The sequence below is a fragment of the Falco biarmicus genome, chromosome 9 (genome assembly GCF_023638135.1).
Source record: "Falco biarmicus isolate bFalBia1 chromosome 9, bFalBia1.pri, whole genome shotgun sequence".
NCBI classification, from domain to species: Eukaryota; Metazoa; Chordata; class Aves; order Falconiformes; family Falconidae; genus Falco; species Falco biarmicus.
This window is the reverse complement of record NC_079296.1, coordinates 14,112,115-14,128,441: the sequence shown is the minus strand read 5'-3', so window position 1 is coordinate 14,128,441 and position 16,327 is coordinate 14,112,115. Positions and strand designations below refer to the sequence as shown.

The 16,327-nt window shown below is 48.6% G+C and overlaps 1 protein-coding gene across 1 annotated transcript; it reads right to left on the bottom strand.

Moving 5' to 3' along the window:
* Window positions 1-1,114: 1,114 nt before the first annotated feature.
* Window positions 1,115-16,273, bottom strand: DOLPP1 (dolichyldiphosphatase 1). The gene is made up of 8 exons (XM_056351269.1): window positions 16,153-16,273; window positions 7,691-7,791; window positions 6,002-6,086; window positions 5,634-5,733; window positions 4,676-4,774; window positions 3,208-3,336; window positions 2,349-2,438; window positions 1,115-1,922 (listed from the first exon to the last, which is right to left on the bottom strand). Exons 1-8 carry the CDS (start codon window positions 16,226-16,228, stop codon window positions 1,886-1,888), a joined length of 717 nt encoding a protein of 238 aa, XP_056207244.1. The 5' UTR covers window positions 16,229-16,273; the 3' UTR covers window positions 1,115-1,885.
* Between the last annotated feature and the right edge of the window lie 54 nt (window positions 16,274-16,327).

The window sequence follows — 16,327 nt, the reverse complement described above, 5'->3', positions numbered from 1 at the left end:
TCAGGATCACTGCTTTCTACAGTTAACATGCTGGTTATCCAACAGTTTCTACAGCAGCTCCCACTTCATACGGACACACAAACTCCTATGGCAACAGGCACAGATGAAAAATTAAAAAAAATAAAAATAATCAAGATGAACAGAAACACATCTCACTTCAAGCAGCTTTATAATGCAGGAGTCTGATTAAAGTGGAGATAGTAAAACAGGCAGCAAGACTGAGATGTGACAGTCATTTTACCTCTGCTCACATGACTGCATCGAAGGCACACCGATGACCTTTGAGCCAGTTCAGAAGCTGTCCTTTATCTGTGAAAGTTCAAGTCAATTGTGCTTTGAATAAATACTTCTCTGTAGTTACACTTGAACTGCTGCATTATATACTAGAAATACAGAAAGTGTCCATGCACAGCCCTGAAGCACTTTGAGTATAGCCCTTGCCAGGTTAACTCATGGATCACAGAAGTCGTAGGCATCACCAGCACACACAGATGGCAGGCACACTCCCACAGAGACACAGCACCCAGAGAGCTGACTGGCCAAACAAGGAATCGCAATGGAAGAAGGAAGGAAAGCAAACCTTGCTTGCGGGAGTTCAGCACTCAAGGTTACTGCTGCAGAACCCCAACCAAGCCTCTGCAATAACTGGTAGGAATCTCTGCTAGGACAAGCTCACTACCTGAGCTCACAGCTGGATGCCAACAGGACTCTTCAAGAAATAATTCAGACAGCAGCTAAGCTAGTTATTAGTCGTTTGCCTTGTTATTCATCAATGGTTGTCACTTTGTTCATTCTTTAAAATCCCTCCCTTAAGCTTTAACAGGAAAAAAATTAAAAATCCAGTGCTTAAGACAGAGACTAGCAACTGAATTTTGTAAGGCTTCGGGCTGCCTCTCCCTGGAGCGCAGCACTGCTTATAACCAATGGGCTTTCTAGTGCCATCGGCAGCACGCTCAGTACAACAACAGAAGCTGTACGGATCACAGCGACCCTGAGGTAATAAAGTACAAAGGAAGAGATGGAATAAACGTGAGATATGTATGACCACCTTGCCACCTAGAAGAGATTCTGAGAAAGACACTCTTGCTAATTACACAACAGGAGCAGCAGTGGAAAAAAAAATAGTAATCGTGTATTTCAGTTTTTCCTTTGTTTTACACACACACACTCCCCTTTAATGGTACCCGTGCAGGCTTCCCTGCAGAACTGTCTCTAGTGTTAAAAATCAGATCCTTAGTCTGTCTCTCTATCCGTACAAAGTGCAGTTGGAATGGATCTTGATCTCCCAACCTGGTTGCAGAAAGGACAAAGTCTTCCTCTCCTTTCTGCCTAGGTCACCCCCATCCTAGTTCCCCTCCCTCCTAAAAGGTTTTTAAAAATTAAAAGCCCTAATTAAGCATGATTGACTTTTGAGATTAGTTTTGTCATCTTCTTCCAAAAAGAAAAACCCAAACAAAAAAGCAAAAACAAAACATACAATCAATGCCACACCCACCCCAAAAACAATAGTTCCATTTAAAAAAATAAATAAATAGTGTGTATATTTCATGCTGAAAAAAAAAGTCACAGAAAGTATTAATTTTTGGTTTTCCCTCCCCTGAACATGACACCAGGCATTTCCTCCCCCCTCCCCTGACGTAGACACGATGGTACATTCCAACTGGCAATGTGCATCGGTGTTGAAAATGAGTTTCTACTCCTGCACGGTCCCACATGCATCAGGGAGCATCCAGCTAGCTGCTAAAGCAGAGCAAAGGCTTTCAGGTTTTGGGTATGGTCCCTGCCTGTTCCTTTGGTCCGTCTGTTAAAAGGCTCCTTGCTGCTCCCAGGTCTGCTCTTGTCTGTCTCCGTTAAAGCGTGCACTCTGGTCCCCACGCTTCTCAAATCACTGGAGCTTCGTACCCAGCTTGCGCTGTCTGTTTCTGCAACGGAAGGCACAGTGAGAGGGGCGGCCCAGCGGGCAGAAGGCAGGTCTGAAGCAAGGCTCTGCTCAGCTCCGCACACCACCACAGCTGCCCCCACCACAGCCCTCCCATCTCGTTACAGCCCTGGAACACCCACCCTGTCCCAAGTGTGCACAAGCTCAGGTGCGGATGCCAGTATAAACAACTGCTTGCAACAGACCTGGGCTAGGGAGCTGAAACACTGTTTAAACGAAACACTAAATTTTAATCTCTCACTCCCCAACAGATTCACCTTCCAGATGCAGTAGTTAACCCACAACTTGGTATTTCTTTACTCTGCTCTATTCTACCCACAGCAGCTATCTACATATTAGAAAATTAATTAATAACTGCACCTGACGAGTCAAAGCAGCTACAGCTCCTCCACCCCCCAATAAAACTTACCTTGCCTCTGCTCTCGTGACTGTGTATTCAAACCACAGGATGTTAGGAATGAGGCTGGTATCTCGGATTAAAAAGAACTCTGAAATTGGCCTGAAAAAGGACAAGGTGGTGGAAAGGGAGAAATAATTAGATTTTTTTCCTTCACCACAATTTTGATTTAAAAAAAAAAAAGGCACAAAACCTGCTCCAGACTTAGTAATACCATCCTATTACTCTTCAGGCTGGGAAATGGGCTCCTTGTTAGATTTAATCAAGAAAATCCTTTTTTTTTTTTTTTTCTTTCCTTATACAGTGTTTCCAGACTATATTACATTTAAATGGCTCTGCAATTTCACAAGGTCATTAGACATTCATTAAGAAAGGTCTGTTTTGCTGGAAAAGCTTCTCCAGCACCCTGCCACACCTTTGGCGGGGCTTTACAGACCTTAACAATTGCTTAACCTTCCTCTCTCCCCCACCAGTATCAGGCAAGTATATATGATCCTTTGTGCATTCATGCACAAGAAAACACGGAGGAACAAGTAGGTTACACAACAGTCGGTATGCAAGACGGGAGCAGAACCGAGGAATTTTCAGTTGTAACATCTGTAACTTGGGCGGTTCCTAAAAGTTTGAGCAGCTCATTTACAGTCAGGGCTTGTACAGCTACAACTAACATTATAGAGACCGAAGCATCTACGTTTGTTTTGCTTCAGATGCAGGTACAGTTTTTACACCAACTGATTAGGAAAATTTTCTGTTGCCCGGTAATTCTACTACACCTGTGTTAGCAGCTCATTGCAAGGGACTCACTAAATGAGCAGAACAGCAACGCACAGAATGCAGACTTGCAAGGAATAAAACCTCCAAGCAGACTTACCATGCAGCTATCCTTGGGAAGAGAGGAGTTAATATCTCTTGTGTGAAGGCAAACCAGGCTATGGCCATAATGCTTCCTGCCACACCTCCATATAAGACTTGACTCCAAGTGTGGTAAAGCAAATAAACCCTGTAGTGGAAGAGAACAGTCACCAGACAGGCTTCCAAACAAGAGGAGGCATGACTCGACGGCTGCTGTTCACTAGACCCTCAGACACTCCGAGCAGGTTATCCTCCCGATGCTAGAAGTGGGTGTCTTACTTCTTTCATTAAACAGCTGGCAAAAAAGTGGTGGTGGGAATGGGAAAAACTGTCTTTCCTGCTACAGCAGTTTCAGCTTAGAGTGCTTCTAGTTTGAGGTTAACTCGATGCCCCACCACATTCTTCTTCATATAGCTCTGGATTAGCTGAGGAACTACTGTTGGTTCCCACAAGAGACTTTTCTAAAGCCAGTGACAGGACAAGTCCTCTCCAAAACACCAAAGCCAGGTCTTAAAGGCTTTTAAGAACACAGACAGCATTTTTGTTACCATTTTGCTGCTCTCAAATGTGACAGCACAAGGGCTGCACTACCACAGCGTACTGACTGTTCCTGCAGCCATTCAGAAATCTGTATAAACGGCCGGTGAAGTTATCCATGCACACGAGCTACACTAGTGACACGAGTCACATCCAAAATTCTTCTCATGCATATATCATAAAGCCATTAAGATAATCTTATCTGACCCTCCGCCTAGCACAGACCACTGCATTTCCTCAAGTTACTTTTTATTTGAATTAGACCATACATCTCTCATGAAATTGTCCCGTCTGAATTTTAAAAATAACCAGTAATAAGGAATCAACTCTAGTGTACAGTCAACTGTGCCAACAGGTAATTACTTTCCTGTTGAAAACATGGCCTTATTTCTAGCCTGAATTTGTCTGATTATCAATCACCAGAGCTCATTTTATCTACGTGTATATATACATTTTAGAATCTACTAAAGGGGAAAATTATTAAAGTTTTATTATTTTTATTCATCTTAGTACAACTAAATCTTGCAAGTCAAACAGCTATAAATGTTTTTATAACTAATGCTCAAGCAAAACAATTGGACTGATCAACTGTAGCAATCCACATGCTGCAGACGCTGGTGTGCCAAGGCATGGCGCAATGCTTTCAGGATTAGTGCTGGCAAGAGGGCAAGGCAGTGAGGCTGGAGCATGGCAATGGAGCCGATGGGGACCTGGTACAAGGCTCAGCTGATCCTGGCTTTTACAAATGCTTCTGTGAAGCACCACACGTGTAGCACCTGTAGCTTATTTGAAGGATCTCATGGCAACACAGCAACTTCTGCAAAGCTCTGACTTGTACAGTGCAGTCGTGGAGAATTAGACCAGATATGCAGGATAAGGAACGACAGGTCTGCTGGCTGATAAAGGCCACGGGACTGTATGAGAGCATAAGACAAACAATTGCTCCATACCTACTATATGAGACTAGCAAAGCCACTGTGACGAGGCAGATGGACAGCACATGTCGCCATAGTAAATCCAGAAACCTCGCATTGTTTGTTTGGTGCATTCTGAAAGAGATGGAGAGCCATTAGCACAGTGGCAGGGAGCCGAGCAGTCCTTATCTCTGTCCTCACTACCTCTGAAACCCTAGGAAAGCTCTACTCCAGTGGGGTCATGGGCAGCATGATACCATCCCAGCAGCAATCTGTCCCACTGGCAGCAGTTAAAGAGAAGCCAGAAAGCCACACTTCTCTCTCTCTCTCTCTCTCCAACTGTTAACAGAAATTGCTGTGATGGAAGGCAGAATGCTCGCAATTACTGCGACTGATGTGAAAAGGACATGCTGAGCATATGCAGTAGGGAGCCAAGACATCAGAGTCCCTCCATCATCCACAGAGCTAGAAGGAACTGAGAGTTTTGTCCTCCTCCATAAGTGGAGCCACAAGACACAGCCATGCCCCAGCAAGAATTTCAGAAAAGCACAGCACAGCATGTAAAACCAGTACTCTGTAAGGGAGATGAACTAAAAGGTCATGCAAGTGGGCAACAGGTATTACCTAAAAGATGGCAGACAACCCCACTGGCAAAACCGAGTAGACACATGAGAAAGCAGCTCTTTTTCCTCCTCCCTATTCCCCCCCTCTCCCCTCACACTTGTGGATCATCACAGCTTAGAAAATGCGAACCAGGAGACCTGTACCCAGACAGGCACAGGAGGCCCACCCATACCCGCTGGTTTTCAGCAATGGTAACTACCGCCCTACATTCAGGTTGGGACAGACATGCTTCATCCACCCTGGCCACAGTAAATTGTGCAGTTCCTCAGATCTAGTGCCATTATGCCACTGAAGTGGCACACAGCAAGGGAGCCATCTATTTCAGGTGTTTCAACATAGTAACAGCCAAAACCTGACATTGAATTTTTACCTTAAATAAAGGAACAGAAAGGAATAGACAGAGAAAAACCACATGAATTGGGAGTGGCTGGACGGCATCCCATATTTTGTGGTCACTGTTGAATGGGCTTCTGGGAAGAGAAGAAGAAAGAGTATGGTCAAGGTCTACTCTGTACACAGCAGCTGGAACACTCCAGATGTGAAGCCAGACCACTCTGCTGGAGTATGTGCACATGAGTTCACAGCACACGTCTCGGCTCAGATGGCTCTGCCAGCCTTCTCACACCCAGACATCCAAAGCCAACACGAGGCAAAGGGGAAAACGCCCTCTAACCCCCCACAGTTAGCATTCCACTCAAAACTCAAGTGACACCATGACACCAATAGGCCATACCATACCTTCACAGGGCCGAGGCTCCCGGATTACATTTTTTATTAACCAGTTCACTCCCTCGTTGAATGCCAGCCCTCCCAAGAAAGAGATCTGTGAAGGCAAGACAACCATGTCATCCTATCTAAAAGATCCATCTACTTACCAGGCTCTCTGTTGACAAACCCCCAAAACCATGTTTCAAATTTTCTTTTTTGACTACTAGAGTTAAAACCAATGGCTTTAAAATTCCCTGCCTGAGGAAGAAAAACATTTCTTTTTCAGCCTGCTTTGCATATTTGACAACATACTGTGTATGTGCAGCTTTTCAGCAGATGATACACTGAAGAGACAAAAGTGACACTGCACAGCAACTGTTAGTATACTTCCACCAGTAAGTGCAGAAAGTGATAGATTTGTTTTTCATCGGGCGGCTTTTAAGGCATCGTCTTTCCCCGACGACCAACAGGGCGAGGGCACACACTGTTACCTGGGTAAATAGCTTAAAAAAAGGTGACTTTTTTAGGCTTTCTGGCTTTTCCCTCTATGAATATTTTCATCTTGTAGTTGCTGTCTTCAGTCTAAAATGAAGTCACACTCTGAACTGAGCCAGACTGGTAGCATATATTCTTTAATTCCATAGTCCGTACACCTCCCCTAAATTAGTCCTGTTGCTGTGATCAAGTTCCCAGCTGATGATGATACTCCGCCCATTCCAGATGATAAAGCAATGTTTCATTCTATGTCCCAAGCTACGGGTCAGGCTGCTGCAAGTCAGCTAGCATCTCTCTCCAGCTCAACAGGGACTTCCCACACAAAGAACTGGGAATCAGCCTCAACACTGGTCTCATTACCAATGCCTTACAAGCTCCTGCATCCCAAACCTATGCATGTGTGCAATAGTTGCTCTAGCTTATTCTCCCTTTTGGGCCAACAAGAAACCTTTCAGTTGCCAAAACTTAACAGCTGCCTCTCCTAGCTAGCATCAGCTGAACCTACAAGTCCCATTCCCGGGTCCCCTGCGCCACTGGTTACCATGACACCACAGCCTTATATTAGGAATCTGCTGCCAAAATCCTTCACTGGCCGCTGCTTTATTTACTGAGGGCGAATGCTACAGGAGGTTTACAGCTCCTAAAGGGAATTTATCCATGACACCGACTCCTAGCTACCTGTCAGAGCAGACAGGAAGCATTACGTATTACAAAGAAGTCCCTTGCCAGTCACTGGTATCAGATTCAGAGTTGGGAAGCAGCCCTTAGAGACCGATCCAGTCCCTTGGGAATCTGAAGGTTTTATTCTGAATCCCCTTTTCTGCCTCAGTAGTTCAGAGAAAGCACATCCCCCTGAGCTACAGACACCACCTCCTGCATACACTGCCCATCTTGCAGGAAACTACTAGTGCTGTGATCCTACTGGATGATCTTGGGAGCATCCCCATTCTGTGACACCATTCTTTAGTTCCTCAGACATCTCTCGATGTTTTTGGACACCTAATGCCCAAAACATGCCACAGAGTAACAGAAAAGTCAAAGGCTAAGCAATCTTTTAACCTGAAACAGGTGATAAGTGTCTCCTGCTGTTCTTTGACAGGAAGATCACCTTACCTAAGCTTGCTCCTTAAGGAGAGAAAAAGAAGTGTGAATACAGGAGCACCAGGTGACAAAGGAAAAGACTGTTGTTGTAAGGAGAAGCTGGGAAGGAAGAGGAAGACTCACCGTGTGAAGCTCTCTCTTGAATATGATGAGTGTTACAAAGCCAACAATAATGAATATTGGACCAAGACTCAAATAAGCTAAAAGCTGACCAGAGAAATCACCTAGGGAAACAAACAAGAGAAACAAATCAGTTTGAACTTCACAAGTACTTGCCTGCCACCAGAGCGCGGGTCAGCTGGTACCCTGCCTCCCTGAGAGCAGGGGCAAGCTGGGCACTGCAGCAAGTCCCCATTTCCACAGACCGGCCGCGGCTGCTCCAGCCCTAGGGCCGAGGCAAGGAGGACAGCAGTGCTGGCATGTAGGTTCAAAATCAGGGATGAGAGGAGCTTGGCATCACTCAGCAGAGACTACTGCCAGCCAATTTACAACAATGACCATGCATGTGAGTCCAGAGTCACTTTAATCCAACACAAGCACAGGCTGTGACAGGAGAGCCAGCACCTTTCCCTCTCCCTCCCCCTATCGCCACCCTGCACCAGCCAGCTCTGCCCACAGATCCCTTCCCGCTCCCTTACTAAAACGGGTTAATTTTCAGCTGGATCAGCTCCCTAATCTGTCACTACGAACACTAGCATTAGCAAAATGGGGAGGAAATAATTACCTAAACATAGCGGGAGATAAGGGGTGGGGTGGGGGAGACTCTGCTTTTTAACCAGTAGCCCACTTGTATCACGCAGAAGTGACTTTGGCCCCCCACCCCAAATAGCTAACAGTCTCATCCCTCAGGGAGAGTCCGGGAGCAGCCGTGGGACCTCACAAGATGTCCTAAAGTACCTCAAAACCTTCGTCCTGAGCTATCCCTGACACAGAAGCCGGCTAACAACAGCAGAGAGCAGCTATGCACTTTGATCTGCGTTTCTCTCGCCTCTGTTCCCTGAAAAAGGACACATACAGCAGTATTGGGAGAAAAGATGTTGGCACAAATCCCAAGGAAACAAAAAAATATCAGAGTAACATTGCTCCAAGATCAGCAACTCACACCAGAAGAGCAAGAACTACCTACCAGAGAACCTCTAAAAGCAGCAGACACCACAGCAGCGCAGCACAAAGGCAGCGAGCAGGTTAAGGGGTTCTTCCTATACTGGTTCTCAGAGATTAGGCCCTCTCCATCCCACCACTGAGCACAAAAGGATCAGCCCCCACATGGATTTATCCTTCCTCCCTCCCCTCAAAAGGAGATGGGATGCCTCTGCAAGGCTGAGCATTGGACTCCCTCCCAGATCAATTCCACTGCAAGACACAGAGTCTCCCCAGCCCACGCACCCACATTTCCAAACAGCACTTGGAAAACTGGACTTCAACAGCCTCCCAACACTGGAGCCAATTAAACAAAAAAAGTTACCACACTGCTACAAAGTTCATGCTGCTGATGTTATTGCTAGGTAGCTGCTGTCACATCAGGTACAGTGCACAGATCCCTCTGGAATTCCAGGCTCTGGGTTAGATTTGGGAACCAGCAACGTCATCAGCAAGAATTATTTGCAGGAATTTTAGTTTGCAACACCAGCAACATCAGAAAGAGCGGTAGGACAAGATCCCGCAGAATACAGGGTTTTCACTGAAGTGAGGTTCTGTTTTGGTTTTAAGACGAAAAGCGTTAGAAGACACTGAATTGGAAACTTTTCTTGCACCACATGGCAGGTTTGTGTTGCATCAGGTAGTTCAAAGCGCTCCCAGAGCGGAACAGCGATGTATTACGGCAATGCAAAGTTGATGTAAATGTCAGTACCTGGCAACAGAGAATCAAGCCCCTTATAGTTTCACCTAAATCACAAGCTCTCAACAAAATGAATCCTGTCTGAAGTGATGAGGGAATTCATGAGACAAGCCACCAGACAAGCAAAACCACCCCGAAAGACTGAGGAGTGTTTTTCAGTAGTCTCAATTCCAGTGTTACCGACTGAAGATAGCTCATCCTGAGCGAGGTGCCATGTTTCAGATCATTCACTCTGTTGATCCACGGTATGTAAAGGCTTAGCGCTTCCAGACTAAAAGCCATAATTTTGTCAAGTAGAAACCAAAGCAGATTATTTATCTTCTGAGGGGGGTTCTATTTCTTGTGCAAATGGTGGAAGAATACTTAAGGAAGTAGTCTTAATTTAAATAGCATCAGCAGTACCAGACTCAAGGTCCTCCATTATGATATGTGACAACATACACAGCAAATCACGGCACCCAGACTTCACGGGCACACAGCGCACCCTGAGGTGGGGAATCGGAAACCATCGCTCCCAATGCTGCCTGCAGGCTGAGCACCAAGTCCTTCACGCAGACAACCCTAATGACAGCTCTGCAGGCAGGTCAGCTGCCCATCCAGGACAGCGCAGAGGCAGCACTAGTACCCCTTCCCACCGCTGTGGCTAACAGCGGCCAGACAGAATCACGTTCTGCAGCTGCTTTTTCCAAGGGAGGAGGTGAGCACACAGCTGTGCACCAGGGACGGCAGCGCCGGGAGATGCACCAGCGACCCAACGCCAACGCTGCGGCCAGTGTGCCCGGCTGAGGCCCGGCTGCGCCCTGCGCCAGCTCCCGGCGGCTGGAAACCCCCAGCCAAGGCAGCAAAGCAGCTCCCAGGGGAAGGCCAGCACCGATCGCCGCGGAGCGCTGCTGGGGCCTCCGAGCGCAGCTACTCGTGTTGCTCCTGCCCACTCCAGCGTGCTCAGAGATGTATTCCCAGGGAAAGGGGACTTGCAGAAAAGCCAAAGGCTCGAAGGCCACTCAGATCTAGCAAGTAGGTGTCCACCACTCTCTTTTCATAAAAATTAATTTTCCCTCATTTTACTAAACTTGGTAATTTTGAAGCAATTCCTCCAACCAGTAAGAACAGAGGCAAAACCTCTGGAAAAAAAAAAAAAACACACAAAAGGAAAATCTATTTAATATTGATCTAAATTCTACTGGTTTTTTTTGTAAACACCAGCTTCCCTTGACACCATTTGGGGCTCAAGAGGCAAAAATAAAAAACCCAACCACCTCATTTTTAGGCACCCCAGAGGTAAATAGGTGAAATGCAATACATATCTCAGAAGCATGCTATTTTTTTTTTCAGCCTTTATTCAGCAACTACTTCTGCTCCAGTTCAGCATTTTACCCAGCATTCTTTCAGTGGAAATATCCAAGCTTTACCACATCAGCTTAACCTGTATATAACGTAAAAATGTGAATCAACAGCACTGTAACCACATCCTACCGCAAGATCTAGCTTCACCACCACTTCCTATTGAAGCATCTATTTGTAGCACTGCTGCCAGTCATATGTTCTTGACTAAATGTCTGTGTGCAAGTTGCACAGACAACACGCAGTGTATGTGTGTCATGTGTATTTACACCAGCAAATATGCATGATGGATCATCATCTCCTCTACTTGCACATATCTCTGTACCACAAGCTGTAGGGCAGTAACAGTATCTTCAGGAGGCTTTAAATTACGGCATAGAAGGCATGCATCAGACATGAAACTTCTGCAGGAAGATTAAACATAAAACCCCACATTAAAAAAAGCCAGACAACTGAGTGGTATCTGCTTCTTTCAACAGACACTACTTAGCTACAGAACGAGCCCTGACTGGCAAGCTACCGCCCCACACAGAAGTCACTGTCAGGTTTATCAGAACAAACACTCCCATAGGAGCAGCACGTGGTGGTACCGAACAGCAACAGGAGCTGCCGAGCCAGAGTACACATGGCACGACCACCTTTGCTTGATGATGCACCTTTTCTTTTCAGCTGGTGGGCTGGCTCTGCACACTTGCCCATCCAACTCCACCCGGCTGCAGCAAACATCCTTTGCAACCCAGAAAATGGGAAGATTCTCCGCCATTCCGCAGGGCAAGGGTTTGTCGCGCCAGGTTTCTCTCTTTAAAGAATTTATCTAATGTGGGAAGAGGAGGCGCAGAAAGTCCCAGAGCTTTAAGAATCCCAGCTGCGCAGAAGAAAGTTTTTTTCCTTTTCTCCAAATAATAAAAGAACCAAACAAGCCAGGAACTCAATGTTTCTCCAGTGAAACTCGCCCTACAGACAGGAAGTCCCTGAAGATGAGTTTTAAGTCTGTAACACAAAGTCATCCCATGCAAAGCAATGCATACGGGGAAAAAACAACCCTAATTATACACACAACATGACAGGATTTAGTTTAGCTGTTATCAAACAGAGCCCTCAGGCTTACTGTGAGCCAATACCTTCAGAGTAGTATCCAATACTCTGCAGCAGTCAAAAAGGCAAAAACATTTTTAAGAGCAAACCAGAAGCTACTGTTACAGCACCACAAAAATTTATTACACGATTCCAGTGTCACCATCTAAAAAAGGGATAGTAAGCACATAAAAGGCAAATAGAAAGGGGACAAAAGTAACAAGTATGCAACAGCAGCCATTCAGAAAATACTGAGTAGCTCAGATCTTCAGCTGAAAAAGGAAAACAGAGGATACAACAGTTCTATAAAGTCATGAACAATATGGAGAAATGGACAGCAAACATTGGTTACCTCTTGCTGCACGTGAGAAAGAGCATGTTTGGTGAAGTTACTGAGCAGGACTTAAAAGCAGAAAAAAAACAGCTACCACATTCAGTTACAAAGCTGAGCACCAAAGATACTGTAAGATCCAAAGCCAAAATGGGTTCAAAGAGCAATTAGACATATTCAGAGCTTTGCTTTTGTATATCCACCAAAGGACTTAACAATCCCAATGCAATCAGCAGCTGCTAACTGGTGACACACAGAAGAGGAAAGACATACAGAAGGAGGATTATTCCTGCTTACCTGCAGGCAACCTGACACTATGCCAGATCACTCCTTGGTCTCACCAAAGTACGGCTGCTGATGTGAAAAGCTCAAGGACCACACATTTCTGGAAGTGGTATCAGGATGTTACTTTTAAAGATTGTCCTCTTCAGCAGCATACTTTAAGACACTGTCAAGTGACTCTGCCACTGTTGGTTTCTCCTCTCTATGTTTGATCTTGATGTTCACTGTGGGTAGTATTTCAGTCAGGCTGCCATTACTCAGACCAGTTTGCAGTTGACTACCACTGTGTTCATCCGCTGCTTCTCATTTGATCTTCCTCAAAGCTGACTTCGCAGAAAGCCCTGGAGAACTGAGCAGCTACACAAGCCGTACGGATGGGTGTTTGGCATTTTGCACTATATTGCTATCCATAAGGAAACATTAGATAAAGACAGGGAGGTTGAGCACACTTCTGGTGACACCTCCCTCCCCTTCACAGTTACAAGCAGAAGCCAAATAAAGGGCTTCATCTGCCAGACAGAAGTCAGCAGTGACTGCTTTTCACCTGGGCACAGTGAAAGGGACCATCACTCCCAGCAGATGAAAGCTGGGATGACAGCAGCTCTGCACTGGAAGTATTTAAAGACATAAGATTTTAAAAGCTGGTTGCCACAGAGGCTCAGCACATTGCTTTCCAGGCCAACAGCCTCTGGGATCAGCAAAGAGCAAAAGATGTTTGCCACACAACAGTATATGACATGCCAAGACAGCTTAATAATTTATGTTGGTAAAAGCAGGATCTGTTCCTCATTCCGATCCCTCCCTATCAGCACAAGGATACATTAACTCCATTGTGCTCAGTATACAGCCAACACCACTGCTTTATAAATACACATTATCTAGCAGCTTTATGGTCCTGGACTTAAGCTATACACAGACAGAACACCAACAGCTTTCCAAATAAAGTTAGAGCACTTTCCCCAAACACAGGTAAAAGTATCAGGCCTACCATCTTACTGCAATTCATTTTTCTACACCAAAACACTGCCTACCTAGACTTTAGTAAAGCCTTTGACACCATTTATGGCAGCATTCTCCTGGGAAAACCTGCTGCTCATGGCTGAGATGGGTGTGCTGTTCGCTGGGTAAAACCCTGGCTGGAAGGCTGAGCCCAACGAGCTGCAGGGAATGGAGTCACATCCCACCAGTGGCCGGTCACACGTGGTGTCCCCAGCACTGGGGGCAGCCCCGTTTAGCACCTTTATCAGTGACCCAGCAGAGGGGGTTGAGCACACCCTCAGGCAGTTCCGCAGCTGACACCAAACTGGGGGGGAGTGTTGATCTGCTGGAGGGCAGGGGGGTCCGGGCAGGCTGGGCTGAGGCCAGTTGCGTGAGGCTCGACAAGGCTCCGTGCGGGCAGTGCTGGTCCTGCCCGCGGGTCACACCAGCCCCAGGCAGCGCTGCGGGCTTGGGGAAGGGTGCCTGGCAAGGTGCCTGGCAGGAAAGGGCCTGGGGGGGGCTGGTCAGCAGCCTAAAGGCAGGCCAGCAGTGTGCCCAGGTGGCCAAGGCAGCCAACAGTATCCTGGCTTGTACCAGAAACAGTGCGGCCGGCAGGACCAGGGCAGAGATCATCCCCCTGTGCTCAGCGCTGGTGAGGCTGCACCTCGAATCCCATGTCCAGTTTTGGGCCCCTCACTCCAAAAGGGACACAGAGACACGGAAGTGCTGGAGCATGTCCAAAGACGGGCAACAGAGCTGGGCAAGGGTCTGGAGCACCAGCCTGATGGGGAGTGGCTGGGGGCGTTCAGCCAGGACAAAAGGAGGCTCATGGGGAACCTGATCACTCTCTGCAACTGCCCAACAGGAGGCTGTAGCCAGGTGGGGATCCATCTCTTCTCCCAAGTAAGAAGTGATAGGACAAGGGGAAACAGCCTCAAGTTGTGCCAGGAGAGGTTTAGATCTGATATTGGGAAAAATTTCTTCACCGAAAGGGTTGTCACGCACTGGAACAGGCTGCCCTGGGAGGTGACAGTGTTGCCATCCCTGGAAGTGTTTAAAAGACATGTAGATGTGGCACGTGGGGACACGGTTTAGTGGTGGGCTTGGCAGTGCTGGGTTAATGGTTGGGCTCAATGACCCTAAAAGTCTTTTCCAACCTAAACAATTCTATGAAAACAAATTAAGAAACTTCTGCACCTCCAGCTGTTTCAACATTTTAGTCTCTTGTCTCCACTGTATAGGCTTCCATAATGACACTCTCTATTGAAGAGAAATGCAGTATTCATGCCCTCAATACATAACGCTAATCTTGGTGGTGATTTACCCCATCCACATAATCATCTTTGCCATTTGCCTCTATAAAACACTCAACATCGAGAGAATGATCACGTTAGGTCACATTCTTTAAGGGCTGACAGACAGCCCTTGTGCAACCACCTTCGTTTCCCAAATCAACGCACCAACAGCACACAGGATGCTCTGTGTATTCTGCCAGGTTCAGACAAGAAGATAAGACACAAGGGTGAATTTATCAGTACTACTGGGAAGATTATTCTCCTGTCTCCCCCAAGCTCTCACATTAGCGTATTTGAGAAGCGGGACAGCAGAAGAATGCGCAGGGCGAGGGAAAGTGCAAGACAAAAAAGGAAGCGCCCACCTTTCACACGGAGGACCACAGAAAGCCACAAAACAGCGCTGTGGGCAGGGGCAAGACGCGATGTACCTCCAGTGCCAGATCTTTCCAGTGCTGCCACATTTGCAGTCTCCCAGGCAGATGGGTACAGCCAGCACAGAAAACCCCTAAAGCACCTCAGAAGCTCCAGGTATCACACGACTGAGCGGAGTGCTCAGCAGGAGCTGCGGGCCAGCTGCTGGGCAGGACACACGGCAGCGCTCCACGGCCAGGCAGGGGCTGGCCAGGAGAACCAGCCACCCCAAGAGCCGCTTTAACACCGCACTGGGATCCTGACCAGACGGCCAGTCATAGCGCTGCGGCACCTCTCGCCTTGCTGCCCGTTACCTCCCATGGCAGCAGCAGCCAGAAAACCCACCAGCGTCTGTACCTGACCCAAGCCACGGCAGCCGAGCACGGCCCCCGGGGGGCTCCCACCGCAGCTACCGGGGCAGCCGCTGCCCGCACACACCCGCTGCTCTCGCCCACCAGCAGACCGGGGACACAGCCTGCAGCGGCGCGGCCACCAAGCCACCAGGCCACGGCACGTCCCGGCTCACAGCGCTGCCCCGGCCCGCAGCCGCCGCCCTGCCGGGAGCCGGCTGACAGGTCGGCCCGTGCCCGCGCTCCCGGCGCGGCCGCAGCAGCCGCCGGACAGCCCGGGCCAGGGCAGCCCCGGGGAGCCGCAGCGGAGCGGGGAGCGGCCAGGCGGCGCCGGCGCCTCGAGGCCCGGGGCAGCCGCACGTGGCCGGGCGGGGAGGGGGGCGCCGCGGCGGGACAGGCCCGCACCCCGCTGTGCGGGCGGACCCCGGCCCCGCCGCCGCCCGGAGCACGGCGCCCGGCCAGGGCGCATGCGCAGCGCCGATCCCCCCGCGGCTCACAATCCGGCAGCGGGTCCCACCGCCCCCAGCGCGCAGGCGCGCTCCCCGCCTCAGGGCGGCCGCTCAATGGCTCACTATCTCGCAGCTGCCACCCGGCCCGCAGGGGCGCCGCGGGGCGGCGGGAGGAGCCCTCCGCGGGGCGCGGCGGCCGGCGGGAGGCCGGGCGGGGGCGAAGCGGAGCTTTACCTGCGGGATACTCGACGTGAGTGAGAGAGACCGGCCGCCACGGCGCGGGGAGCGAGCACTCTCCGACTGCGGCCATCTTACCCGGATACCGGGCCGGGCCACCACGGCCAATGGGAGCGCACTTAAGGGGCGGGGCGACAAATGGGCGGGGCGCGGCGAGCGGCGGCCCAATGAC

Coding starts and splice junctions, on each gene's coding strand:
- DOLPP1 (XM_056351269.1), bottom strand. CDS start 16,228: ATGGCCGCAGTCGGAGAGTGCTCGCTCCCCGCGCCGTGGCGGCCGGTC. Junction 6,087..7,690: donor TCAAGAGAGAGCTTCACACG/GTGAGTCTTCCT, acceptor TTGCCTTCACAG/ATCTCTTTCTTGGGAGGGCT. Junction 5,734..6,001: donor GGAGCCTCGGCCCTGTGAAG/GTATGGTATGGC, acceptor TTCTCTTCCCAG/AAGCCCATTCAACAGTGACC.